Here is a 27995-nt window from a genome sequence, read left to right as displayed (position 1 = left end):
CCGCCGCCGCCGCCGCGCGCACCGGGGGGAGGCGGGAGCGGCGGGAGCGGCGGGAGCGGAGCATGGCAGGTACCGGGGGGCGGGGGCGCTCCGGGAACCAGGAACCGGGAACTGGGAACCGGGGATCGGGCGCGTACCGGGCACCGGGCACGCACCGGGATCGCGCGCACCGGGCGCGCACCGGGCACGCACCGGGCGCCGGGCACGCACCGGGCACCCGGTACCGGACACTCATCGGGAGCGCGCCGGGAACCGGGCACGCGCGCACGGACACGCGCCCCGGCCGGGGACACGCACCGGTCACACGTCGTCCCCCCCCGCACACCCGGGGCACGCGCGTGCACCTGCCCGAGCCCGCGTCCGCGGGACCTCGGTGGGGACATCCCGGGACATCCCGGGACACCCCTGGGGCAGGAGCGAAGCGGGAGCGGGGCGGAGACACCTCTCCCCCCGGGGACCTGTCGTGTGTCACCCCCGGCCCCCCGCAGCCCTCTGGGCTCAGAGCGGGCTCTGGGGACCTGCTGGGCCTGGGGACACTCAGCCCCGTGTCCCCGGGCCATGTCCCCGTGTCCCCCAGCCATGTCCCCATGTGCTCGTGTTCCCCAGCCGTGTCCCTCAGCTGTGTTCCCGCGTCCCCCTGTCCCTCAGCCCGTTCCTGTGTCCACCGGCCGTATCCCCGTGTCCCCGTGCCCGCCGTCCTTCACTGTCGTGCTCCTGTGTCCTCACCCCCATCTCCCCCCGTCAGTGCCCCCCTCTCCCATCCCCGAGTCCTCCTGTCCCTGTGTCCACCCCCTCCATGTCCTTGTGTCCCCTCCGCGTTTGTGTCCCCATGTCCACCTCTTCCTGTCCCCACTTCCCTGTGCGTCCCTGTCCCCGTGTCCCCATCCGCACGCAGAAATTGTGGGGGGGACCCAAGGGTGCTCTGGGGGGACACCCGGGGTGCTGCCACACGGTGTCCCCCCCCCGCAGCGCTGGCGGCCCCCTCCCCCGGCGGGGACGAATGTCTGGAGGAGGACGAGGACGAGCTGGAGCCGGGGCTGGACGAGGCGGAGGCCGAGCCGGAGGTCGGGAGCGGGGCCAAGGCGGCGGGGGGGCCCCGGGGGGCCGTTCTCACCCGTAGAGGCATCACCCTGCGGGTCCTGCTCCGAGACGGGCTCCTGGAGCCGGGCAGAGGCGTCCTGTCCATCTACTACCTGGTGAGCCTGGGGACACGGCATGGGGACAAGGGAGAGGGGACGGGGAGAGGGAGCAGGGATGGGGACAAGAAACAGAGATGGGGCAGGAGATGTGGGACAGGAAAGGGACGGGAAACAGGGGACACAGGATGAGGACAGGGAATGTGGGATGAGGACAAGGGACACAGACGGGGAATGTGGGACGGTGATGGAGCCGAGGGAGAAGTGATGGGGACAGGGGGACGTGACTCCCACTGTTGTTCCCAGGGCAAGAAGTTCGTGGGGGACCTGGGCTCGGACGGGACGATCACGTGGCAGGAGACGGGGCAAGTGTTCAACTCGCCGAGCGCCTGGGCCACGCACTGCAAGCGCCTGGTGAACCCCGCCAAGAAGTCGGGCTGCGGCTGGGCGTCCGTGCGCTACAAGGGCCAGAAGCTGGACCAGTACAAGGCCGCGTGGCTGCGCAAGCACCAGCCCAATGTGCCACCCCCCGAGGAGGTGGGACCAGGGTCAGCTCCCCCTGGCACCCCCGGGGTGGGGGACGAGGTGGGTGCCAGCCCCTCTGCCCGCAGAGCTTGGCCAGCGAGGGCGAGGAGGAGGAGCTGCCCGAGGAGGAGGAGGAGGAGGCAACGAGGGACGGTCGGGTGCCTGTGCCAGAGGCGGCAGCTCCCAAAAAGCCGGAGGAGAGGAGCAAGAAGCAGCAGGGCAAGAGCCTGGCGGAGCCGGCGGGGACGGGTGAGCCGCCGTGGGGGTCCCGGGGGTCCGGGCAGCCCGGCCGCGGTGACGGGACCTTGTCCTTGGCAGATGTCGGCACTGCAGGGAAAAGGCTGGAGATGAAACCCCGGGTGCCCGTCCGCTACTGCACCCTGGGCACCCGCGACTCGGCCAGGTAGGGGACACGGGGACCCCCGGGGCGCAGCAGGGCCGAGGCAGCGGTGGCAGCGGGGCTGTGCCTCTTCCAGGAACCCCCAGACCCTGGTGGAGGTGACATCCTTTGCCGCCATCAACAAATTCCAGCCCTTCAACGTGGCCATCTCCAGCAACGTCCTCCTGCTCCTGGTGCATTCCCTCCCCAGGCTGGCACATCGCTGGTGGCATTGGGGACACCTGCAGCGAGCGGGGTGTCCCTTGTGTCACCGTTTTGGGGCTAAACCATCGATTTTAACCTTTTCCTTTAGGATTTCCACAGCCACCTGACACGGAGCGAAGTGGTGGGGTACCTGGGGGGGCGGTGGGACACCAACACCCAGTGTAGGTGGGGTTTGGGGGGTGGGGGTGGCTCTGCCGTGGGCTGGGGGGTCACCCAGCCCTGTGTCCCCGCAGTGCTGACGGTGCTCCGGGCCTTCCCGTGCCGGACCCGCCTGGGAGATGCCGAAGCCGCTGGCGCTGTGGAGGAGGAGGTGAGGGGCTGATCCAGCCTCGAGGGCAGGCGGGGGGCTCTGGGGGGCCTGGACCCACGGTTTGTGCCCCCCCCAGATCTGCCAGAGCCTGTTCCTGCGGGGGCTGTCGCTGGTGGGGTGGTACCACAGCCACCCCTTCGGGCCCGCGCTGCCGTCCCTGCACGACATCGACGCGCAGATGGATTATCAGCTCAAGCTGCAGGGCAGCGGCAACGGCTTCCAGCCCTGCCTGGGGCTCATCTGCGGTACGTGCCCGGGGCCCGGGGCTCCCAGGGGGCTGCGGCTGCTGTCACCCCCCTGTGCCAGCCCCCTCTGTCCCCACAGGGCCCTTCTACCCCGGCAACCCTGGCGTGGAGTCCAAAATCGCGCCCTTCTGGGTGATGCCGCCACCGGAGGTAAGCGGGGAAGGATTTGGGGTCGGGTGCTCCCGCCCAGCACCCTCAGGTGCCCCCCAGGGTGGTGTCAGGTCCCAGAGCTGTGGAGTGACCCCTCCCTGGCTCCCCCATTCCCCAGCAACGGCCCAATGACTACGGTATCCCCATGGATGTGGAGGTGACCTATATCCAGGACGGGTTCCTCACCAACGACGTCGTGCAGGAGATGGTGAGAGCGGAGTCGGGGGCCCCAAAACCCCCGGAGCCCACTGGGAGCAGGCTGGGCCCCCACCACTCATCCCTGTCCTGCCCTTAGCCCCGGTGATGGGGACAGTCCCTTCTCCAGCCCCCCAGGGCCACCGAAGTCTCGGTGCCACAGGTTTGGGGTCCCCCTGCCTGGCTTTGGGGCACCCCCAGGGCCTGCAGCCCCTCTGTGCCCCCCAGACGCTGCTGGTGGAGTTCTATAAGGGGGCCCCCGACCTGGTGAAGTTCCAGGAGCTGTGGAGTCAGGATCAGACCTACCTGGACAAGCTGAAGGTGGGAAGGGCTGGGTGGGGAGGGCGATTTGGCGGGGCACCAGTTCCCTGTGCTGGAATTAACTGGGGTTCCCCTCCCCAGGGCTCCCTGGCCTCCCGCACCCCCAAAGACCAGAGCTTCACCCACTTCCTGGAGCAGATCTTCAGCCTCCTCAAGCTCAGCGGGTGAGGGCGCGGGGCCCCTCGACTCGGACCAGGTGCCTCCCGCAGCCCGGGCGGGCTCGGCAGCCCCGGGGCTCACCCGGACCCGGCGCGGGGCAGCTCCCGGAGCTCCCGAGGGCGCCGCGACCCCGCCGGCCCCGCCCTGCCCCGAGGGCGGCCGTGCTGGTGGGGCAGTCTCTGGGTCAGTGGTTTGTGGAAGTGGTAGTTTGATTAAAGAGCAGTTTCTTGACAGGCGGCTCCGCTGGCTGGGGACAGGCTGGCTTGGGGACATCCTGCCACGGCCCGGACTAAGGGGATGTGTGAGGAAATTCTTCCCTGGGAGGGTGGGCAGGCCCTGGCACAGGGTGCCCAGAGCAGCTGGGGCTGCCCCTGGATCCCTGGCAGTGTCCACGGCCAGGCTGGATGGGGCTTGAAGCAGCCTGGGACAGTGGGAGGTGTCCCTGCCATGGCAGGCGGTGGAATTCCATGACCTTCCAGGCCCCATCCAACCCAAACCATTCCCTGACTCCACGAGGCAGATGTTAGAAAGAAGAAAACATTTAATACTTTCATTCAGAGATACAAGTCAAGAATTGTGGGTCATCATTTTTTTCCCCTAAAAACCAGGAGAAACCATTACAAAAAAAAAAAAAAAAAAAAAAAAAAAAAAGATCTAGCGAGTTGTCCCAGCTGACAGAACGCGTTTCAATCCACCTGAGCAGGAGCCGGTGCCCCCGGGACGTGACTCCGGTCCCTTGGGCTCCCTGCCCTGCTGGGAGCGGGGGGGCTGCCCTGGGCCCCCCTGGGGCCAGGGTCACAGCTCGGGGGTCAGACAGACGGGGACATGCACGGACCAAATCCTTACAGAGGAACGGGATCAGGAGCCGGGAGCAGCAGGGACAGGGACGCTGCAGCACAGCCCTGCACGGAGCTGGGGCCCGGCCGAGGCCGAGGAGGGGAAGAACCCACTTTTCTAGCAAGGAAATCCACAGGGCCGAGCGAGAGCTGGGGCGAGCGCTGCTCTGCGGCCCCATCCCAACCCCATCCCGACCCCCTGGCCAAGAAGGGACAGCTGAGGGATAAGGGGTGGCAGAAATGACACCGAGATGAACCATCCCTCTTCCCACCGACCCTGGGCACAGGGGTGCACTGCCCCCAGAGAGGGTGGCCGTGGGCAGGGGGGGGGGATGCAGGGGAGGCCCGAGAGGACCAGGGGAGCTCCAGCCGCGATCCCTGAGGGATCCCCGGGAAGGGGGAACGTGCAGAGCCCTGGGAAGAGGAGCCACAGCCTCTGCCCCACCACAGGGACACCCCAGGCTGTGGCCCGGTTCCTCCCCCTCCAGATGATCCTGCAGGTGTGACCGACTTGGGAGAGTTTGTAGCAGGAAAAGCCTGAGGTCCAGGAAAAAACCATGGGCAGAAGGAGCAGCCTTGGGGTCTGTGGGGAGGGGGCCAATGGCGGGCAGGGGACATCCCCACTGTCCCTCCAGGATGGGCAGGGATGGCTCCGAGCCTCGGGCAGGGCTCAGCACCTGCCCTGCAGGGCTGCCTTAGTGTTCCGGGGGTGTTTTAGTGTTGCTGTGCCTCAGCTCCCTCCCCGATCCCGCCGGGATCCCGCGGGGGATCCGTGGGACACGGGTGGCGATCGCTGGGGCGGGAGGTGGGGGCTGCCCTGCCCCGGGGCCGCGTGTCCCAGGACAATCCCGGCTCTCCCACCTGGCTCATCCAGGCGCTGGACCCAAAGGAAACACGGGAAGAGGGACGGGGCGGGGGCGCGCGAAGTACCGAAGTTCAAGCACCAGAAGGACAAAAAAAGAAAAAAAAAAGAAAAAAAAAAAAAGAAAAAAACCAAATTCACGGGGGGAAGGGGCCGTGGGACCCTTCTGGTTTGTTCCCTGGTGGCGCCCGGCCCCGAGGTGACGCGGGGAGGGCGGGGCTGGAGCTGGAATGGAGCTCGGGACACTCGGGGCGGGAGCGGCGCCTTTCACTGAGGTAGCGGGACCAGCACTTCCACGTAGTTGAGCGGGAAGAAGCCGGACTGGCCGTGGATCATCCCCTCGTACCAGTTCTCGTCGATCTGGTTCGTCAGGGTGATGATGTCGCCCTCCTTGAAGCCCAGCTCGCCGTCGTTCTCGGGCTCGAAGTCGTAGAGGGCTTTGCAGCAGGGCTGGTCCAGGGGGGCTGCGGGGACAGCGGGGACACGTCAGCAGCACCCCACACAGCCCTGCCCTGGCACCAGGGATTCCTGCCACGGGATCTGGATCCTGCCTGGACCGGCAGGGCTGGTTCCACTGGCCCTTCACTTGCCCCTCCAGTTCCTCCGTTACCCCGCTCCAGCCCCGGCCCCAGCACAGATCCTGCGTCCAACACCCCGTGTGCTGTTCCTGCCTGGATTTCCCACATTCCAACCTGAACGTGACCACTGACAAGCCACGTTATCCCTCTGCAGAGGGGAGAACCTGCCCTGTAGCTCACAGGTGGGGTTGGACATGGAGGGGGACCCTGGAGGGGTCACCCCACACCTGAGGGTGACAGAGGGACATGACAGCACCTGCCTCCCTGGCCACGGGGCTTCAAACCCGTGAGCAGCCCCCCAAAACTCGGGAGAAACCCAAAGTCTCGTTCCCCCACCTCAGCTCCAGGACTTAAGCATCACCTTTCGGCTGCAAAGGGATTTTCTGTGGGATTCCCTGCTGCTCACTCTGTGCACTGACATTTTGGGCCTCAGCTTTGGAGCTGGGAGGATCCCAGTGGAAAGGGACTGAGCTAAGAGAGAGCACCAGGGCCTGCAGGAGCCCCCAGCCCTCCCCACCATGCTGGGGCTCAGCCAGGGCAAGGGAACAGCAGCCAGCACATCCAGCTGCTGAATATCCCTGAAGTGTCCAAGGCCAGGCTGGACGGGGCTTGGAGCAGCCTGGGACAGTGGAAGGTGTCCCTGCCCACAGCAGGGGTGGAATGGGATGGTCTTGAACCATTCCATGATTCCAGGACCCACAGCAAGGGAGGGCCCAGCACGAGAAGAGCACTCAGAAGTCACCACAAGCAGCAGCCAGACATCGATGGGTTTGAGAGAACTCCCCAGATCACCAGGCTGGTCCCACCACCACGTCCCTGCTCCAGGCTCCTTCCCGGCACAGCAGCTACGAGCCCCAGCCCAGCCCAGCCCCGGGATCCCAAGGTCCTGCAGGAGGAACCACGGACCCCACATCACCCACAGCCCCTCCCAGGCTCCTTGTGCCCAGCTGGGACCACACCCCACACATTCCATGAGATGAGGCTCTGCCTCCTCCCTCCAGGATTCCACAGGGACACGGGAGCAGGAGTGGGAGAGATCCAGGCTGGGTGCTTGTAAGAACAGGGAAATCCTTGAATCCTGATCTCTCCTGGGAAAGCACCTGATCCCTGCAGATCAGGACATGCCTGGGTGCTGGGAGCTGCTGCAGCTCCTCCGGGTGAGCCAGGCCCCGGTTTTGGGGTGGAAAATCCCACTGGAGCGGGGCTGGGTAAATTCAGGGCTCAGCTCAGGCTCAGCACGGAGGGATGAGCAGCTCCAAGGAGCAGCAGCAGGGAGGAGCAGCCAGGAGGGACGGGGAGAGGAGGCCACACACGGAGCAGTGCAGAGGGAGGAAACTCACGGATACTCCTGACGGAGGCCCGGGACGGCTTGTCCGACCGGAAAGAGGCGGAAGCTGCTTCCAAACAAAAGAGAGACATGCTTAAACCAACGGGAACAGGAGACAGGGACAGGCAGGGCCTGGAGGGATCTGTTAGGAGAAACAGGAGTGCCCACATGCTGTTAGGAACCCGCTGGGATCAGGGAGGGAGGGAGGGATGCAGCGGGATGGAAAACAAGGAGGGAGGGAGGGAGAGAGGCTTCAGTTTTCCTGTCTGGCACTGACAGCGAGAGGCCCAGGCTGGAGACCCCTCTGGCACATCCCCAAAGCCAACACAACAAAGGCTCCTGGGTCCCAGGAGAAAACAGCCTGCCCTAGAGGCATTCCTGACGTTTTCCAGAGCCAGTGGCTCGTGCAGGAGCATCCAGCACACGAGGAACATCCTGAGCAGGCCGAGCAGCTGCCCTCCTTCCCCAGGAGGCTGCTCCAGAGGCACCAGCAAACACCTGGGACAGCGTTACCTGAGACTTTGGGGGTGGGGTTGCAGGAGAAGCCCCCGTTGGACTGGTCGGTGTCCCCGAAGTCGTACGTCTCCCTGGGCTTGGGTTTGTACTCCCGCTTGGGACGTGAGGAGGCCTCCCTCATCCTGGGACAGGGAGAAGAAACGTGGATCAAGTGCAACAAGGAATGGAACAGGAGGAGATCACCACGGCGTTTGTGCTCCTGGGTGGCTACACAGGGGAGGAAGTGGTCTGCAGACAGGGATTTGCACAAGTCCCTGCGCTGGAAGGTGGGACTTCCCCGGGGTTTGGGACCTGCCCTTGGAGACGGCCTCACATCCCAGGTTTTGCTACGGAACGCTCAGGAATTCAGGCCAGCAGAGGACACTCGTGCTGTAGTTTTAAAGCTCAGACTTGGCAGGATCCTCCCAGCTCCTCCCAATTCAAAGCAGGCACGGCACGGGATCCACTCCGCAGTTTCTCCCAGGAGGGAAGAGCAGCAGGGGCAGCACTGCCAGATCCTCCCGAGTGGGGAGGCTGAGGAAGGAGAGGTGCGACGAGCCTTCCTCAGCCAGGATTTGGGCTGGATCAGACACTCAACTAAATTCAAATCCCACCTGGAACAGCCAAAAAAATTGGCTTTTTCAAGGCCAGGTTGGACAGGGCTCAGAGCAGCCTGGGATAGTGGAAGGTGTCCCTGCTCCATGAACTTCAAGGTCCCTTCTGACCCCATCCATTCTGTGATTCCAAGGGGGACTCGGGTGCTCCCAGACAGGAACCACGGGGAAAGCTCTGGCTGGGAGCACTGGGACTCACCTGCGCTTGAGCTTCTCGGCGAGCTCGTCCAGGATCTGCACGGCCTGCCTGTGGTAATCCAGCTGGGCATCCACCAGGGCGGACAGCTGGCTCACCTGCTCGATCTGGGGAACCACGGGGCCACGATCAGTGCCTGCTCCCAGCCAGAGCCCCCGCACTGCCCGTGGGGCTGCGCTGGGGAATGGCAGCAGTAGGGAGCCCAGAGGAGGTTTGGGATTTCACACAGCACAGGGCAAAACCGGCCGAGACTGTGCAGCACAGAGCACACTCCCTGCCACTCTGCGCTTGCCAGCTGGGAAATCCTTCCCAAATCCTTCCCAGCTGTGTTACCTCCCAAACTCAGCCCCCACCACCCCGAGAGGAGCCTGTTTGGTGCCAGCCACAGGCTCTGCTCTGGCCAAGAGCTGGATCAGGGGCTAAGCCAAGGCCTGTCAGGTCACGCAGATCTGGGTTTTCCCAGAGCAGACCCACACTCGGGAGAACATGAGTGGAAGTCGTGTGCAATTAGTGCCTCCCTCGGGAGATGCCACCCCAGGGACACGGAACCCCCAGCTCTGTGCTCCCACGCTCACATCCGTCTCCAGCAGGTTGTGCATGCTGGTCTCTGCCACTTCCTTGGATTCCTCAAACTTCTCCATGGCCTGCCGGAGCTCCTCATCGGGGATCTTGCCCTGTCGCTTCTTCTTGTAGTCAAAGTCCAGGCGTCTCCCTTCCAGCTTCTTGAGATGGTGCTGGGAGAGGATGGAGAGAACAGGGAAGAGGGAAAAGCCAGAGGATTGGGAGGGCAGCTCCAGTTACAGGCTGAGTTCATTTCTGGTGTCAGAAACCTGATCTCCTGTGGCTCCCACCTTTGCTCCAGGTGGGAGAGAGTCTCCAGGGTGTGATGGTGGAATGATTCCCACTGAGGAAAAGGCTGCAGAGCAGCCCAGGTCTGTTCCCCACAGAAGCCTTTTGGGAAGGTGAAGAGCTGTCCTGCTACTTTCAGCTTCCCCCAGGAGCTGCAGAGATCTCTGGACACCAGGAACGGGGGTTCTGGGCACTGCATTCCTGGATCTTAGGGTAGGGATGTCTAAGGCAGCCCTATGGAATCGGGGTACAGACAGGCACTGAGGCAGCACTTGGTGGTTATTTCACCCAGGACACCACTGACAGTGAACACTCCCTCAGGAGACCTGCCCAGGGAATTGGAGGTTGGGATGGATCCTGTTACAAAGCCTGGCCTTGTCTGTGTGTAGCACACGGGAGCTGCTGAGCTCTGTTTTCCCAATGAAACCCCGAAGGGCTCCTTGGGATGCTGAGCAGAGACCTGAGGGGAGCTTGCTCGGAGCTTGGAGCCCAAATCTATCCCATCTGGGAGCTCACAGCAGTAAGAACCCAGTTCAGCAAGCCCAGAAGGGGTGTTGGGATGTATTCCCACAGCACCCTCCATCAAACATGGCAAATGCAGAACCATTCCAACCTGCATCCAGCCCTTTGGGCTGCTCAGGAGCAGCAGCAGCAGCACTGAGCAGGGAGGAAATACCAGAGAGTCTGGAGGGAGAAAACACACACAGAGCAGGGAATTCCTGCCAGCCCTTGGTTCCCACCACTCCAGAGCAGGCGGCTCCGTGCACCAACAGCCAAAGAGCCCAGAAAGCGGGGAGAGGAGGAGGAGGAGGAGGAGGAGGAGGAGGAGGGAAAGCCATGGGGGTGTCTACCTGGATTTCCTTCAGGTCTTTGTCACACAGGTTCTGCAGGGGATCAATGAAGTTTTGTTTGACTTCAATGTCCAGCGAGTCCTTCACCTCGGCCAGGCGCTTCATGGACTCGCCGGCGTCGAGGAGCGCGTCCCCTGAGAGGAGAGGAGCAGGGAAAGGGGAAGGGAATCAAACAGAGCCCGAGGCCCTGGGGCTGCAGAAGCCATTGTGTGGCCCAGAACCACGGAATGGTTTGGGTTGGAAGGACCCTAAAGCCTATCCAGTCCCACCTCCCACTGCCCCAGGTTGCTCCAAGTGCCGTCCAAGCTGGCCTTGGCCACTCCCAGAGCTCAGAGCCACTCACTGAAACCTGTTCAGTTCCAGCCTTTCCTAAGGCCCTGGCCACTCTGACACTTCAGCCAGGCAGACTTGCAGCAAAGCATGTTCAGTGCTGGCTTTTTAGTGCAGAGGAAACATTTAGAGATTAAATTATTCTTGTGCAGCTTTGGCAGAACAACAATTTCAGCAGTGCATGAACACAGGAAAATACACAAGTGAGAGAGAGGGACTAGGGAAAACATCTCTCCACTGTCCAGCTGGAAAAATCAATACAGCAGAAGTGTTATTTCAATTGTAATAACTCTGAATAACCTGGGAGGGAGGGATGGAGTGCTCAATGCTGCTTTAAGGAGGCCATTAAGGAAATAAAGTTTGGTGTGTGCTCCTAAAAGCTTCCTTCCCTTGCTCTCCTTGGTGCCTGTGAGCCAGGATTGATGCAGAGCTCTGAGCTGGCCAGGGAGGATCTCCAAAACCCTCTGTCAGTCCCAAAAGCAGCCAGAGGTTTTTAATTTTCCTGAGGCAAGGCAGCTCCTCCCTGCCCTGGCAGAGCCAGCTGTGCTGCCCCGGGGCCATCACGTGCGCTGGCCGAGGTTCCAGGGGATTAAAACTGACGTCCCCAAAAGGCTTCACCCCCTCCTCCCTGCCAGTCACACGTGGCTGCGAGGAACAGCCACGCCAGAAGATTTCTTGACTTCAGCCTCCCTATGGAATCACAGCAAGGTTTGGGCTGGAAGGGATCCTTGAGAGCTGTGTGGAACTCCCAGTCTTGCTCCGTCCAGCTCCCGCTTGGCTGCTCAGTTTAGAGGGAAGTTTTTTCTTTTACATGCAAATTTATCTCAGTGTTTGATAAGAAAGTGGGTTTGCCACGGATTGGGATCCAGGATACCTGGGACCACAGAATAATGGAATGGTTTGGGATGGAAGGACCTTAAAACTCATGGAATCCTACCCCCTGCCATGGCAGGGACACCTCCCACTGTCCCAGGCTGCTCCATCCTGGCCTTGGACACTGCCAGGGATCCAAGGGCAGCCACAGCTGCTCTGGGCACCCTGTGCCAGGGCCTCCCCACCCTCCCAGGAAGGAATTTCTGCCAATATCCCATCTAAACCTCCTCTCTTTCCTTTTGAATCTGCTCCCTCTGGAAGTCTCTGAACCCCTTTCGAGCCCTGTTTGGTGGCACAAAGTTCACCCAACCCCTTCCAGAATGTAGAGTGACACCTTGCAGTGTCACTGCAATCCCGGGGGCCACTCACCGAAGTTGGAATCCTCTCCCAGCTCCTTCCCGTAGCGGATCATGCACTCCCCCAGCAGCCCCTCGGACTGTGGGTAGCCGGGGTTCTTCACCTGCCCACGGATCTTGGACATCGTGTTGAGCATGGTGAGCTTGGCTCTGGAAGCTGCCACACGAACACCTCAGCTCAGCCTCAGCTCAGCCTCAGCCTCAGCTCAGCCTCAGCCTCGGCTCAGCCTCAGCTCAGCCTCAGCCTCAGCCTCAGCTCAGCCTCAGCCTCGGCTCAGCCTCAGCTCAGCCTCAGTTCAGCCTCAGCCTCAGCCTCAGCCTCAGCCTCAGCCTCAGCCTCAGCCTCAGCTCAGCCTCAGCCTCGGCTCAGCCTCGGCTCAGCCACCTCAGCATTCCCTGCATCCCTCGGCTGCTGCCAACGGGGTTTTATTTTCCCCCCTGCTACACCCGAAGCCAAGAGGCTCCGTTGTCTCCATCCCCCAGAAATATCCCTCGCTGCGAGAAAAGGTTCTTTTCCAAGACACAAAGCAAAAATAGTTCCCCACAGCTTGGCCAGGGAAGGCCAAAGGAGTTTCCCCAGCCCTCCCAGGGTCCCTGGAGTGCTCTCCGGAGCAGCTGGCTGGAAGGAAGCGGGGCTGACAGAGCCAGCCACCCTTCCCAGCCCAGAAACATCACTTTTCCTGGATGTTCCAAGAAAAACGGGTCCCCACAGGGCCTCTCTAGGTCTGAGGCAAAGGCTGCATCTGTTCTTTCCTGATTCAACAGCCTTGATTCAGGGCAAGAGGGGCACCCGGATCTCCACCTGATCCAAACCTGGAGCAAAAGGGATCTCCCTGATCTCCTTGCCCATCTCCCTGTTTCCCTGGAAAGCTGGGAAGGGGACAGGGGAGGTCCAGGCCCTCACCTGGGTTAGGCTGGAGGTACTCTATGGTTCTGGTCAGTACTTCTGTGACGGCCTTGCTGGTCAGGTCCACTTTCTGTAGGAGAGACAAGAGCCCAGTGAGGATCAGCTCAGGGATCCAGCCAATCCCACGGGAGCCATGGGGTGATTTTGGGGATTCCTCTGGCTCCCTGCTCACCTTTTCCATCTCCTTGAAGTCATCATCTAACTTGGTCCCTTCGGCGCCCCCGACCTTCTCGCTGACCAGCTGTGGGGAAAGGACAAGGGAGGAGGATCAGGCACTGATTGAATCTTTCCACCTCATGGAATAATTCCCTGGGAGAGAAAGGGAACAGGGATGGTCCACACAGCACCTGCAAGAGAAAGGAGGCGGCAGGAACAGCCCAAAGCCCCTCAAAAAGACCCCACCAAACCCCCAAACATCCAGAGCACCCAAAGCACGGCTCAGCCAGGACGTTCCTCACCCACCGGGAGCTCCACAGCTCCTTAAATCCCAGCCCACGGCTCCAACTCCAACGCCTGCTGGAAAAAACAAGCAGCACAAGCGTCTCTCAGCTCCATTTGGAGCCAAGGACTCAGTTTCACACACGGCAAAATCCAAGTAAACAGGGAATGAACACACTCAGCTCCCGGCAGCCAGCACAGGAACAGCCTGGGGAGAGCAGAGCCACCACTCCGAGGGGAACTGCTGGGGCAGCTCGGGATCTGGGACGAGGGGCTGGAATTCTTTGTCAGAGATGTCTGACAAGCTGGGAAGTCAGAGCTCATTTGGGCCATTTTTGGGAGGCTTCACCAGCTTCCTGCTGGGACCCCTTGGTCCAAGAACAGCCCCCACTCCCTAACCCACAGCGTTGCCTGCCCTGGGGCAATAAACGCCTCTGGAACCCACCCCAAAGTGTCCTTCCCTCAGCCCAAACAGGGAACGTGCCGGGCGCCCAGGGAAGCAGCAGTGTCTGGGGATGCAGGACGTGGCAACTGGCCAAAGTTGGAATCATGGAGTCGTTGAGGTTGGAAAAGACCTCTGGGATCACCGAGTCTGACCACGTTCACCACTAACCCATGTCCCCAGGTGCCACATCCACACGTTTTTTGGACACCTCCAGGGATGGGGACTCCACCACTGCTCTGGGCAGCTGTGCCAATGCCTGGCCACCCTTTCCATGAGCAAATTTTCCCCAATTTCCAATCTAAACCTTCCCTGGTGCAACTTGAGGTGTTTTCCTCTCGTCCGACTGTTTTCTGGGAGCAGAGCCCAACCCCCACCTGGCTCCACCCTCCTGTCAGGGACTTGTGGAGAGCAATTAGTGATTATTTTGCCCCAAACAGCAGCAAATTCCGAATGCAGACATCCAAAGTGGTCCAGGAAACCTGGCACTGGCTCCCAGGGTTCCATGCCTGCCCTGGGGCACTGCCAGGACTCCTCCTGTTTGTACTGAAAACTCCAGATCTGAAGGAACAATCGGGTTTGTTTACTCCAACATCAAATATTTGATTTTTATCGAGGCTTTCTTCCTCTGGAACACTCCTGCTCCCGTGGGGATACAAAATGGGGCTGGATGTTTCTTGAGGAAGAGGGGGAGGGACCCCTTTAGGGAATTATCCAGGTTCAGAGACATCACACCAGCCACACTGGGAAGGGAAGGGAAAAAGAGAGAGGAAAGGAAAAAGAGAGAGGAAAGGAAGGAAAGCTCTTCTGGTTCGCCCAGCTCTGGATTTCACTCTCCTGCTTTAACTACCCAGTAAGGGACACAGAACACAGCCAGAGCGAGCCAGGATGGCCAATCCCTGCTCCCTGCTCCCCATTCCCTGCTCCCTGCTCCTCATTCCCCAATCCCTGCTCCCCATTCCCCAATCCCTGCTCCCTGCTCCCCATTCCCTGCTCCCTGCTCCTCATTCCCCAATCCCTGCTCCTCATTCCCCAATCCCTGCTCCCTGCTCCCCAATCCCTGCTCCCTGCTCCCCAATCCCTGCTCCCTGCTCCTCATTCCCCAATCCCTGCTCCCCATTCCCCAATCCCTGCTCCCCATTCCCCAATCCCTGCTCCTCATTCCCCAATCCCTGCTCCCCATTCCCCAATCCCTGCTCCCTGCTCCCCAATCCCTGCTCCCTGCTCCTCATTCCCCAATCCCTGCTCCTCATTCCCCAATCCCTGCTCCCCATTCCCCAATCCCTGCTCCCCATTCCCCATTCCCTGCTCCCTGCCATGCCATGTCCGGCCAGCCCTCGGAAGTGGCTCCAAGGGATATCCTCACCCCCAGCTGCCTGCAGATGGAGAACCCATCCGAGTGTGGTTTCCTGCTTTCCTTGGATGCCTGCTCCACACCTGGGGTGCCAGCACACACCCCAGCCCCGAGCTGGGCAGGCACGCTTTCCTCTCGAGCCTGGAAGGAATCCCAGGAAGCCGTTGCCAGGCCTGCCAGGACAAGCTCAGCCGGGCACAGCTCTTCCCCAGCTGCCACCTCCTGTCCCTTGCCAAGAATCCCACACCCAGAACGGGATCCCTTCCGCCAAGGTCGCACCTCTGGGAGCCTGCTCTGCTCCCTAACACAGCTGGCACGGGTGCAGTCATCCCAAGCAGCTCCATTCCCACTTTTCTCCCCTGATTTGGTGCCTGGGAAGCCGTAAATAACCCCTGACAGGACTCTGCTCCAAGGGCCCGCGTGCCAGGCCGGCAGAATTCATCACCACAGCGATTCCGGAGGCTCCACACCCTCTGGAGAGCCCAGAGAAGCGAAGGAGGCAAAACCCCCTCATTTCCAGACTAATTTTAATCCTCCTTTTGACGTCCAAGAAATGCTGCTGCTGCCCTGCTGGGAGGGAATAATAAGATTGAAGTTCTCTCCCTGCTGGCTCTAATTAAACTGGGAGGCGTCAGCACGGGAGGGAAGGAGGAGGGACTCCATCCCCGCATCCCTGTGCTCCCAAATCCCTCAGGAAGGGAGACAAACCAACGCAGATCCCCCAGACACAAGCCAGGAGGAGCCGCCACCGGCTCCTCGTTTAACCTGGAGCCTCACGATGCGATTGGGAGCCAAATTTCCAAAGTGCCACGTTGTGCAGCTCCACAGGGCCTGGGAAGGATGGGAAGCGGGTGCCTGCCTTCCTCTGGGAAGCACTGACCTCTCCAGGATCTCACCCTTTGCTGGGAGGGAGGGAGGAGAGGTACATCCATCCATGGAAGGAAGGAAGGGTTTATCCATACATTGCTTGGCTGAAGGGAACTGGAAGGCAGTTGGAGGAATGCTGGCACAGCAAATTCCAGCAGCCCTTCCCCCAGGAAGCAGCCATGGGGCTTTTTGGAGGATGTGCTGACAATTCTTCCCCATTTCTATTTCTTGAGCAGCCAGGAGAAGGCTTGGGATACATCCCTGTTCCCCTGGCTGGGATCTAACCTCTCCTGAAGCCAGGCATGGAGGCTGCAGAGAGCAGACATGGAAATGGTTAAAATCCAAACCAAACCAAACCAAACACTCCCTGGGAGTGAAGGAGCTGAACAAGTCTGGCCTCTCTGGTTTCTGGACAGGACACGTCCGAGGGGTTCACCCTGGGAGCAGCCGCAGCCTTCGGCCAAACACTTCCCAGAGCAAATATTGGCACAGGGCGCTGCAGTCGGGTGGCACAGCCCGGGCAGATCCAGTCTGCTCCCAATTGGCTGCTGCTGGCAGCTCAGCTGGCATTTCACCTGGAATTTCACCTGGAATGCCACCCACAGGGCCCTGGGAGGGGTGAGGGCTGAGGCAGCCTGGGCAGGCCAGCCCAGGAGCCAGGAATCCACCCCTCATTTGCACCTGTGTTTAATTAGAAGGACACAGCTCAAATACGCCCCAGATAGCTCCGACCTGAGATCCGAGGGCAGGGAGGTGCCTTGGATTCCTGGGGTGCCGGGAGCATTCCCGGGAGCTCGGCATCCAGCCGGGTTCATCCTCGGGAGAGCTCATCCAGAGGGACTGGACACGGCCCCTCTCCACCCAAGGCTGCTCCAGCCATGCTCTGCAGCTCCATTTTAGAGCTCATGGGGGATTCCTTCGGACTCCGTGGCAGGGGCGAGGGAATGGGAACAATCCCGGCCTCCCCCTGCGCCCAAGCCCACGGCGGGGGAAGCTCTTGGGGAATGAAAGAGCCATTGTTGCAACGAGCCCGTGTGGAGCGAGGGTGGCCGGGGAGAGGCAGCAATGGTGTGTGAGCGTGGAGGGGGGAAGGAGGGATGCACAGGGACTCTCCTGGCAGCTGGACTGGGAAAGGAACATGGGAACACGGCACGGCTGCTCCCAGCTCCTGGGAGCCTGGCTGGGATGAATTCAGGAGAGCAGAAGATCAGGAGAGGCTTTGGGAGCAGTGGGTGAAGCTGCTTCCTGAGCAGAGCTGGGCATTCCCAATTGGGGAATTCCTGCATCATTCCAGGGCAGAGGTGGGACAGATGTGGAGGAAAGAAAAGTGATTTTTGGGCTGCATCATCAGCAAAATCCCTGATAAACTTGGGAAGGTGCCAGCAGCCAAACTTCCCGAGCCAAGGAGCTCCTCGAAAGCTGGAGAAGGGCAGATTCCAGCACATCCACCCTGAGGGTCCCATCTGCCCAGCCCATGGAGGAGGGGAGCCTAAGTCCGTGTTATTTTCTGCTAATCACCAGCTTCCCCACAGGATTTCAGACCTCATTTTGAAAGTTTGCTCTCCAGCCTTTAAATATTTAAATATTTTAAAATGGAAAATTATCCCTAATTCCCTCAGCCTCAAACAAGCAAAACACACCAAGAGAAACCCAAAAATCAGGGTTTTTTTTTAAACTCCCTTTCTTTTTTTCCATGGCAGTCAGCCCTATTTATAACACATCAAACATTTGCCATCCTTGCAATCAAAACAGTTCCCTACAGTCGGCTGAAAACCTTATTCCTCCAGACTCTGGGGTATCAAAGCCTTCCTCTTCCTCCCCTTCACCCTCCCAACAGCAAGTTCCCCTCAAGAAATACAAAAACAAACCCACAGATGAGCAAACAGAGAAGCAGCTCTGCCCTGGCTCCCTTCATCCCAGCCCAGGGGGAAAAGCCAGCCCACAAACCCATGGAAAAAGGGCTGGGAATGTTTTGAACCCCCCACAGCTCGGCACAGACATGGAGGAGAAGGAGTTAAGGAAAGCCGGGGTTAACTGGGATCGCTGGTGCCCGGTTTCAGCCGTGTCCAGCGGCACAGATTTGTGGGATGCTCCATAAAACCTAAACAGAGCCACACCACCTCTCCAGCTCAGCAGGGCGTGACTCCCTGGCACGCAGCTTCATTTGGGGTCATCCCCATCATCCCAGTGCTGCATCCCACGGAGCCAACGTGACCCTTCCCAGCTCCGTGTGTGTGTTTGAGCCAGTGGGGTTTGGCAATGGCAGGGCTAGAAAGTCCCCAGAACCTCCTGGAAAAACACACCGGTCCAGCTGCAGCACCTGGAAAAGCCTGGGGGTTCTCCTGGAGTGCCCCACACGGCTCTGCTGCCACGGAGGCTCCCTGCAGAACCAGCTGGTCCTGGGAGGTGTCCCGGGCTATACCGGGATCCCAGCTCTGATGGGCTGAGCCCATCCCGGGATCACAGCTCTGATCCTGGCAGGGATGCCTTCCCCAGGGGCAGCAGGCAGCCGGGGCTGGGGCGAGCTGGGCACACCCACAGCACGGCACACACTGATCTGAGCAACTCCTGACCTACTTTGAGGAGAAGAAAACAGATCCCAGTGTTTATTGTGTGGAGTAGGGGAGGAACAATTACCTCCAGCCTTGGAAGAGGGAGGAACATTCCCAGTGGCTGCCCCTGGATCCCTGGAAATGCCCAAGGCCAGGCTGGACAGAGCTTGGAGCAGCCGGGGACAGTGCAAGGTGTCCCTGCCCACGGCAGGGTGGGACTCGGTGACCTTCAAGGTCCCTTCCAACCCAAACCACTCCGTGACCTTGGGATTTCTCACATCCCCTCCCAGCAGACCAGAGGAGGAGGAACAGCAGCCGGAGCTCTCAGGCTCCAGCCCCTCCAAGCACGCCCTGCTGCTGGCTCCCAACGTCATCCCTACGGATCCGACCTGGCTGGGGCACCTGGACGCTCAATCAGACTCCAGTGTCTGATCTTCCTCAGAAACAGCTCCCAGGAGCATTTTCCACTCTGAAATCCAACTCTCAGCCTTCTCCTGCAGCTCCTTCCCTGTGTTTTTCCCATTCCCATCTTTCACGAGAGGCCAGTCCTGGCTGAGCCTCGCACCCGAGCGCCAGGGATGAGCTCCACGATGGAATCGTGGAATTGCTGCGTTGGAAAACACTCGTGCCAAGGCACTCGAGGTGCTCGGCTGCCTCCAGACACGTGCGCAGGGAAAACGTGTCTCGGAACACCCCGAGCTCCCACCCCCTCAGCAGCTGAGACTGGGATCTCTCCCCTCCCCACAGCGCCACAGGAATTCCTTGATCTGGAGCAGGAAGGTCAGCCCAGAACAATGAACAGCTCCTTCCCTTCCCTCCGCCGAGGAGGAAAGGCTTCCCAGTGACCTCGGGTCGTAATCTTATCCTATGGAAACCGCAGGGAAGAGCTGCACAGGCGGCTTTCCAGGAGCCACCTGCCAGCCCTCCTCCTCCTCCTCAGCGATCGGGTGACTCATCTCCATCCCGCAGATGGGCTGCAGGAACGAGGACAGCGGGAATTAAAGGCAAACCCGGCATTTCAGCAGCACCAGTGGGGCCGGCGGCAGCGCCAGGCCAGCCAAGGGCACTCAGAGGATGCTCCGCACTGCAGCTGCTCCTTCCCGGCTCCGGGAATTCCTCCTGAGGGCAGCACTCAAACCCGGTCTGTGAGCCCCGGTTATCAGGCTCCCTGCTCATCTGGGCGATCTCCCAGCTGCCTTTTCCAGCAGGAGACAGACGGGGATGAAGGGCACGACCCTGCCCCCAGAGCAGACTCATCCCAAAGGATGCGGGTTTCCATAGGAGTCTTGGAATGCTCTTGCTGGAGGGATGGGGGCACCTCCCAGCAGCCATTTGCATCCTATTTTCTCCTGTTATTAGTTCTCACACGCTCTGAACCAAACCAGACACAATTTCTATTCAGCTGGGAAAAAAAATCATGGAATTGGGTCAAGTTCCAGGGAAAACACAAACACGTAAGGAAGCAGCAGCAGCTCCTCTCTCCCAGCAATGATTTCCCCTCACACACTTCCAGTGACTTCAGCAATCGAGAGGAAGTTCCCTAAACCGAGGGGAAACGTGGAATACTGGCCTTGCATCCCGACTTCCTGCCCAGTCTCCCCGTGTCCTACCCAGTGAATCACAGCCCGGCTCTTCCAAAGCTGCTGAGCCATCACTCCTCGGCAGCTCCACCCGGCCCCAGGACCCGGGGAAGCAAAGGCAGCGGCTCCTCGCCCTGGAGACTTGGAGCTGCTCTGGAGCTGCTCTTTAGATGGGATATAAAAGTGCAGAGCACTCAAAGTGCCTCCTAGGAATTGCAATCCTTGTTTTTTCCAGCTGCAAAGCTTCAGGAAGAGCACTCAGCAGCCTTGTCCTGCAGTCAGCGTTTGGAGGGTCAGCCCACACGGCGCTCTGAGGGATTTCCCAAAAAACAAGGGAAAAGGGGGGAAAGGAGGGTGTAAGATGCCTAGGGAAAACACCTAGCTGCGAAGAAAAGCAGAAGGGATTTCTGCTCCCTGTGAAAACCAGGAAAAACACCTCCCTGAGGTGCAGGACACTGCCGGAACCACCCAAAGGGAGGACACAGCGGGAGGCAAGAGATTGCCAAGGAACTGGGAAGGAGACAGAAAAACCTCTGGATCTGCAGGATGAGGGGAGCAAGGCAGGCTGCTGGGACATGGCTCTGCAGCCACCAGGGAGATCAAAACCGATCCAACTCCCCCCAAAGGAAGGCGAACTCCTCTCCCTGCCTCGGGCTGGGCGGGAGAGCCCCGTGCAGAGCCCCGTGCAGGGCACGTTTCACACGGGCAGCGGTGGCCAAGCAAAGGCTCTGCCCAGCCCCGGCGCCCTCCCGGCGTGCACAGACATCAAAGGGGACAGAAATGGCTGAGGACACTGTAAACGCCCGTTTTCCTTGTTCGTTTGAATTCTAGGAAAAGCTCCGTGGCTATCGGAGCACAGCACGGCATCCTACGGAAAGAAAGAGTGGGAAGGAGCGATCCCAGCATCCCCAAGGCTGCCGGGAGCGACCAGGGAATGGTGCTGGATCAAACTCTGCACCAGGGCCTTCCCCACATCCAGGGGCTTTATCGGCTTCCAGCCCATCCGAGGTGCTGCTGAATCCATTCTTTTCCTCACTGTGCACTAAGACTCATTTCGGAACGGTTTAAACGGGATAAAATCCCTCCCAGCGCTTGGCATCACAGGCCTTGGCATCATCTGCAGGCCGTCCTGCCCTGCAGAGCCAGAGGTGGCCCAGAAATCCTGGGAGACGACATTTGGAGGATGTTTTATGCACAAAAGCCCAGCCCCTTTGCCCTCTGTAACTCTCCCAGTGCAATCAGGAGGAGCTTTTCTGGGACAAGAGCTCCTCCAACATCTGGCACTCCGGATTTGTGCTGCCCCTTGCTCCCCCGGAACCACGCACACACGTCAGCAGCAAACAGGATGGTTTCTAATCCAGAGAAGAAAATCAGGGGGAAAAAAAACCCAGCACCTTCTCCTGGAGTAGATTTGCTTCGGGTGTAGATAACTGTTCACCCTTTTTCTGCCTTTTTCATCGCAAAAGTGGCAAAATTAAGTTTAAATGCAGCTAATCCTGGGATGCCAAACCAGATTTGGTCAGGAAAGTGGTTAATAAATTATCGCTGAGGAATAAAGTCTGGCCCAACCAGGGGGTGCAGCCGGGTTTTCAGGCTCTAGGATGAATTACTAAGCATTTTCTCAATTAGGAAAAGCCCTTTAAAGCTTTAATCATGCAAATTTAACCTTCTGTCGCAAAGACAGAATTTCATTATGGAGATGTTTAACTCATCTTTTTTTTTTCTTTGCAGCAGAAAAGCAATTTAATTAGTGACAGTAGCATGAACTTTATTAATAGCCAGGCATTAGGAGATCCTAAAATTCCCAGTGGCTTTAAAAGGACTGGTTCTATTAATTAGCTATTGGTGGCAAAGCCGGAAGGGGGGTTACAAGGCTTTTCTTGGAAGCAGGAGCAATCCAGACTCTCCTGATGGATTCTCCATCCACTGGGAGAGGAGCAGGAGCTTGGGCACCTCCAGGCACTCCCAGCAGCATCCAGCCCCAAAACCAGGTGAGGAACCCCTGGCAGCTGCTTCATCCCTGAGTCTGGGCCAAGCACGGCCTTTTCCTGCCAGAGGAACCTGTTCCTGAAAGCCACGGGATTGCTGACTGCAGGGATGGGGTGAGGGGAAGAGGAAAAGGAAATCTTTGAAAAAACATCAATTATCACTTTTATAATCACAGGGAGAGGCCAAGGTGGGCCGGATCCTGCACTAAGTCCTGTCACGGAGCACCTTAGGAAAAGGGAAGCTCTGGGATGCTGTGGGGCTTTCCCAGGCCCACGACCTGGATCTTTCCCATCTGATCCAAGAGGACACAGCCGTGGCACAGCTCAGAGGGAGCAGATCCACAGCAAGAGACAGGATCAGCCTCCTGCCTGCTCCCACTCCGGGCATCGCATCCCAGGCTGGATTAATCCGTGCAGTTAAGGATGGGAAGGAGCAGGGACAGCGACCCCGGAGTCTGACAAAACACAGCCAGGGTTGGGATGCAGCACTCAGTTTCCATGTGAACGAGTTCAGCTGGAATTACAAAGCCAGAACTCTCTGGATTAGGGATTTATTTTATTTTATTTTATTTCTGGGCTTTTCAGCCATTCTCCATCCTGCCTGGGAAGCAGCCTGCTCCGGGAGGGACAGCAGCAGGGACACAGCAGGATCAGCCCCTCACATCCCAGCGGACACCAACACAAGGGCAGGCTGGGTTTTGGCACTGGGATTTCTGCAGTCTCAGGCAGGAGGAGCTGCCCTGCTCCCTCCCCATCCCCCAGTATTCCCACAGGGATGGGGCTGGGAGCCCTGGCAAAAGGCACTGGCATGTGCAGGGATGGGGGAGAGGAGGAAGGAAAATAAAATGCTGCTGAAGAAATGAATCAGCTTTTACAAGCCAGGCTGCCTGACCTCATCCCCATCTTGCTCTTTCCCAGGAGGAAAAAGCAGTGGCAGGGAAAAGGGGGAGGGAGGATTTCCTTCCGCTGCATCCAGGAACCATCCCCTGTGAAATCAGCTGGATAAATCCATGATTTCAGGCAGATGACGTGGAACCAGCATCCCAACGCCACATGATCCCCCAGCCCTGAGTCACGGATCCTTCCCTCATCCCAGATTCCACCAGCTGCGAGCACAGGATAACACTTTCCCTGGTTGACATCAGGCGCGGGAAGGGAAGCAAACGGAGCAGGATACGGAGAGCTGGAGCTTCCCAGCTCTGTTTTCTGTCTCTGCCTTCCAGGAATCGGAGCTCCTGTTACTGTCGGAGCCCAACGGCTGCAAAAACAACCTCAAAGGAGGGGAAAAGCCAATTTATAGGAAACTCTGGAGAGAAACAATCCTGGAAAAATGAAACCTGCTGGGTTCTGGGGCTGCTCAGCTCTGACAATGATTAACCAGCCAAGCAGGGACAGGGTTTTGATGCCAAATCACCCAAGAAAAGGAGAGGGAATCCACAGGAAAATATCCTGGCTGCAGGTTTTCCCCTGGATGTGACAGAGGCACCTCTGTGAGTGCCCAGGCAGCACCACCCAGGCCTGCAGGGATGCCCTGGCACCTAATCCCTGGCTCCCAGAGGTCTCCCCTGAGCCTCCCGTTCCCTATGGATCTGCAAACACATCACCAAACAGCCATCCCCCGTGACAGCACAGCTCAGGGAGCCAGGGGAGGATGCTCCGGGATGGATCCCGGCTGGAAGCGGAGCTGGCGGATGTCACCCCACGCTCCAGCAAATCCGGCTTTCCCCCGGCCTCGGGAGCAGATTAACGTGGAAAGATAAACTCAGGAGCTGCAGGGGAATCCAGGTTAATGTTAATACAGAAACATCAGGTGCTGTGGGACAGAGGTTGGCAGGAGGCTCCAGGCGGGCAGGAATCAGCAAAATCCCTTGACTTCCCAGTCCAAATTCCCGTGTGCAGATAAGGAGCACAGAGCCTGATGCTGCCAAACGCCTCCCACAGGAATTCCCTGCTCCCCGCTTCACTCACAGGGTGCTGAGGCCCTGGCACAGCTTCCCAAAGATGTTGTGGCTGCCCCATCCCTGGAAGTGTCCAAGGCTGGACGGGGCTTGGAGCCACCTGGGACAGTAGAAGGTGTCCCTGCCATGGCAGGGGTGGAACGGGATGAGCTTTAAAGTCCCTTCCAACCCAAACCATCCCAAAGACATCTCTTGCCTCCAAGAGAAAGCCTGGAGAGGCCGGTGGGAGCAGAGCTGAGCTAACATCAAAAAACCCCAAAAGAACAACAAAAAAAGGAGGTTTTAAAAGGTTCAGCTGGGAAAGGGAAGAAAAACCCCACATCTGAAAGCAGAGCACAAAGTCACCACAGAGAGAACCCCAGCTGAGGAGGGAAGAAGGAAATCCCAACCCAAGGAGAAGTGAAGGAAATCCCAGTTCAGCACCACCAAGAGCAATGACCACAAAGGCCAAAAAAAGGGAATTGCCCTCCCTGCCAGCTGCACTCTGTCCCCTCACTGTCACACACGCTCTGGGAGCACATTCCTGTGCCTCAGCTCGGAGCAGATGCCACGGCAGCACCTGGAAGCTTGCGGGGCACGGAAAGCATTCCCTGCTGGCCTGCAGAGCTCGGGAATGGTGGGTCCTGCTGGGCTGAGCTGGCTGTGAGAGGCTCTGGAGCACACCCTGAGCCAGGCAGGGAGCAAGGGGCTATTTATGGGCAAAAATACCTCTGGAAGCCTTGGGAGCTGTCATCAAACTCAGGGAAACGCGTGTGTGGCAAGGGCTGCTGAGTTTTAATTAGCACTCGCCTTTTCCCTTCTGGAAAATGGCTCTGGATGTGCAGGAAGGGGTGGCTGGGCTGTGGCTTGGGCCAGGACTCGCCAGCACGAGCTCCTGAGCCCAGGCAGGCCTGGCAGGGCTTAGGCTCAGCTCACAGAGGCTTTGGGAGCACGTTAATCCAGTTTGGAATGACAGCAGCGCCCAGGGCTGAACCCCAGACTGGTTTGGGTTGAAAGGGACCTGAAATCCCAACCAGTGCCATGGGCAGGGGCACCTCCCACTGTCCCAGCGTGCTCCAAGCCCCGTCCAACCTGGCCTTGGACACTTCCCAGGGACTGGAAGGAGACGAGCCCCGAGGTCACCTCCAATCCAAACCCTCCCGTGATCCATGGGCAGCACCCACAGCGGCCGTGCCGGGAGTCCCGGCGCTGCCACGCCAGCGTGGGCTCTGCAAAGGGCAGCCCACACCAATCCCTGGATTCCCCCATCCCTGGAGCGCTCCCGTGCTGCTCCTGCTGCCAGGTGCGTGACCCAGGCAGGATTCCCGGGATCGCTGCAGCGCTGCCCCGCCCCGGGCCGGTGACAACCCCGCGGTGCCAGGCGGGGCTGCTCCCCATCCCCGGTGACAACCCCAGCGTTCCCTCGGGATTCTCCCAGGAACTGCAGCCTGTCCTGCGCGCTGCCTGGGAAGATTTGCAGGATTTTAGGATTTACATCAGTTTGTACAAAACCCAAACGGTGCAAACGAAGCTGTTTCTACACCAGAAGGTCCCTGCAAATTCCCGACTGGAGGAAACCTTGGACCAGGCAGACAGGGACTTCCCACCCTGTTCCCAGCTCCAAGCTGCTGCTGTTTCTCCCCCTTCCTCAGAATGTTTTCTCCAGCTTGCTTTATTTTTCTAGAGAACATTTTGCCATGAACAGGCAGAACCTGTTCTGGACACACTCGGAGCTGCTCCCCATCTGCAGCATTTGCCAGCACGACTTGGATTTTTTTTTCCAGGATACTCCGGGCTCTCTCCTGTGTGTGGGCGCCCGGCTGCCTCACCCAGGGGAGACGTGGGCTTGTAGGAATCACATGGATGAGGCCCACGACCCAAGCCCTGCTCCCTCTGGATCCTGAACAGGGACCCCAAACCCTGCGGGGTCCCTGCAGACCCCGGCCCTGGCTCCGTTTTCCTTCAATTAAGGACAGACGTGGAACAAAACGTAACATTTTAGGAAAGATCTTCCACATGTTTGGTTTTGGCAGCGTCTGGTGGTTTGAAGTGAGCCAAAAAATAACTAATCCTCCCCTCCTTCAGCCAAGGGCTGAGTGGGACCAGAGGGGGGAAAGGGAAGAAAGGGGGAAAAGGGAAGGAAGGGGGGGAGAAGACAAAAAAATGGCCAAACTGGAACCAGTGTTTCCCAATTTCCAGTCAGAGCATCTCTAAATCATGGACACCTCTGTCCCTGTCCCCGGAGCACTGCAAATGGTGGCAGCACCTCTGGAAGAATTTGTAATTCCTCCAAAAAATGGTTTCATCAAGGGTTTAAAATGATATTTTTGGGTTTAGGAACATGTTAGTCCTGAGTCACCGAGGGGTTTTCACCTCCTAACACCACCACGGCACATCCAGGCTGGCAAAATCCTTCCACACCCAACTCCCAGCACGACCTTTCCCCATGGCAGTTGTGAAAAAAACCCCCATGATGGGTTTAGTGGGAAAGGGGGTGGGGGATGACTTCAGGAATTTGTAATTTTGCTTTGCTGGGTAAATAAAATGGATTTGGGAAAATAGAGCCGAGGAAGGAGGCGACACACGTCGCACACAGGGGTGGGATGAGCTGAAGGGGTTTAAGCTCAGTGATGGAAAACACGATCTGTGCCAAGTTTATCTGAAATTTAAAACAGGGGCAGGAAAGCAGCAGCAGAGGGGGATTCGTGATTCCTGAATCGTTCCCAAAATGCATTAAAAAACCATCACAACTGTTAACAGGAAGCGGTGGGAAGCACAATTCTGCTCGGGGGATTGGGAATGGCCACCCCTCATTTGAGGGTGAGGGAAAAGGTGTTTATGAACCCCGTTTGAGGCCGATTCCCACATGGACTCATGGAATGGTTCGGGTTGGAAGACACCTTAAAGATTATCCCGTTCCACCCCCTTCCACTATCCCATGTTGCTCCAAGCCCCGTCCAGCCTGGCCTTGGACACTTCCAGGGATGAGGAATTTGGGGGAAAAGCTCCAAGGACCCGACACAAACTCCCTGTTTACCGCGATCCCTGCGGGCCTCGCTCCTGGCTGAAATTCGGGAGCTTTTTCCGACATCCCCCAGCCCTTTCCCGGCCGGGCCGCGCTCGGGGCTCCCTCGCTGACCCCCGAATCCTGCCCGGAGCAGCGGGAGCTTCCCGAGGCCGGGCTGCAGCTGCCGCCCGGGGTTAGCGGGGCCGCCGCTCCCGGGGCTTCCTCCGGCAATCCCGCCCCGGATTTCCCAGCGCATCCCGGCTGTTGCGGGGCTCAGCGGGGCTGGAGCCGTCCCGGTTGTGCGGGCGGGTTTGGGGAAGCACCCCCCAAGTGGGACCCTCCCGTGCCCCCCATCGTGTCACCCGCACGGCACCCTCCGGTCCCCGGCGGAGCCGCTCCCCTTACCGTGTCCCTTCCACGGTCCAACCGGGAGAACGGGACCCCCCATCCCGGGCTCCCCCCGGCTGCCCCGAGGGGTCCCGGCTCCGCTCACTGCCCGCACCGAGCCCCGGGATCACCGGGATCACCGGGAGCGGGACGGGGGGCACACTGAGAACCGGGAGAGACGAGACCGGGATACCGGGGGGTGCCAGGCTGGACACACCGGGGGTACCGGGGACGGCCGGCGGGCCCCGCGCCGGGATGCTGGGAGGGGATAACGGCGGGGATCGGGCACCGCCGGGGCGGCAGCGGCCGGGACGGGTTCTCCGAACCGGTAAGAGAAGAGCGGCCTCCCCGGAGCCCGCCGGCGGCGGGAACGGGCGAGGAGTGCCGGTGTCTCACCTGGCTCGCTTTGTAGAACTGCTTCTTCAGCCCCGCCACCGACATGGTGCCGGTGCCGGTGCCTGGGCCGGTGGCGGCGGGGGCCCGGTCTGCGGGCGGCGGGACCTGGTGCAGGGGCGGTGGGAGCCTCGGGAGCCTCAGGACGCTCCGCCCGTCCCAACCCGGCCCGGCCCGTCCCCGCCGCCGCTTCCGCCGCCGCCCGGCCCCGCCCCCGCCCGCCACCACCGAGCGGCCCGGCCGGAGCGCCGCGCGGTGCCAGCGCGCCCCCTGCCGGCCAGGCGGAACCGCCGCGGGTTGCGACTGAGCGGCGGAAAGAGTCGCTATGTCG

At 59.8% G+C, this 27995-nt stretch overlaps 2 protein-coding genes across 8 annotated transcripts; one reads left to right on the top strand and one right to left on the bottom strand.

The window, feature by feature from the left end:
• The first annotated feature begins 6 nt into the window (after positions 1–6).
• On the top strand, positions 7–5479 carry MPND (MPN domain containing). 5 transcript variants are annotated; one of them, XM_068996967.1, is made up of 14 exons: positions 7–69; positions 970–1196; positions 1443–1673; positions 1748–1910; positions 1980–2064; positions 2138–2234; positions 2354–2426; positions 2499–2575; positions 2652–2820; positions 2900–2970; positions 3089–3178; positions 3394–3486; positions 3568–3650; positions 3880–5479. In XM_068996967.1, the coding sequence occupies exons 1-14, from the start codon at positions 63–65 to the stop codon at positions 4058–4060; spliced, it is 1647 nt and encodes a 548-aa protein (XP_068853068.1). In that variant the 5' UTR covers positions 7–62; the 3' UTR covers positions 4061–5479. The 5 variants fall into 5 exon arrangements, 4 of the variants coding, with proteins under 4 accessions (XP_068853068.1, XP_068853066.1, XP_068853067.1 ...); XR_011146743.1 differs by lacking the exon at positions 3880–5479 and having other exon boundaries at positions 3329–3486; XM_068996965.1 differs by having other exon boundaries at positions 2354–2575.
• SH3GL1 (SH3 domain containing GRB2 like 1, endophilin A2) lies at positions 4169–27863 on the bottom strand. Of its 3 annotated transcripts, none has more exons than XM_068996974.1 (10): positions 27668–27863; positions 12892–12960; positions 12717–12789; positions 11826–11969; positions 10254–10387; positions 9129–9287; positions 8557–8660; positions 7762–7886; positions 7262–7318; positions 4169–5807 (listed from the first exon to the last, which is right to left on the bottom strand). In XM_068996974.1, the coding sequence occupies exons 1-10, from the start codon at positions 27710–27712 to the stop codon at positions 5611–5613; spliced, it is 1107 nt and encodes a 368-aa protein (XP_068853075.1). In that variant the 5' UTR covers positions 27713–27863; the 3' UTR covers positions 4169–5610. The 3 variants fall into 3 exon arrangements, with proteins under 3 accessions (XP_068853075.1, XP_068853076.1, XP_068853077.1); XM_068996975.1 differs by having other exon boundaries at positions 7262–7315; XM_068996976.1 differs by lacking the exon at positions 7262–7318.
• Positions 27864–27995: the final 132 nt, after the last annotated feature.

This window comes from Aphelocoma coerulescens, chromosome 28, assembly GCF_041296385.1.
Source record: "Aphelocoma coerulescens isolate FSJ_1873_10779 chromosome 28, UR_Acoe_1.0, whole genome shotgun sequence".
NCBI lineage: Eukaryota > Metazoa > Chordata > Aves > Passeriformes > Corvidae > Aphelocoma > Aphelocoma coerulescens.
The sequence above is the reverse complement of the archived record's forward strand: the minus strand, read 5'-3'. Positions and strand labels throughout refer to the sequence as shown.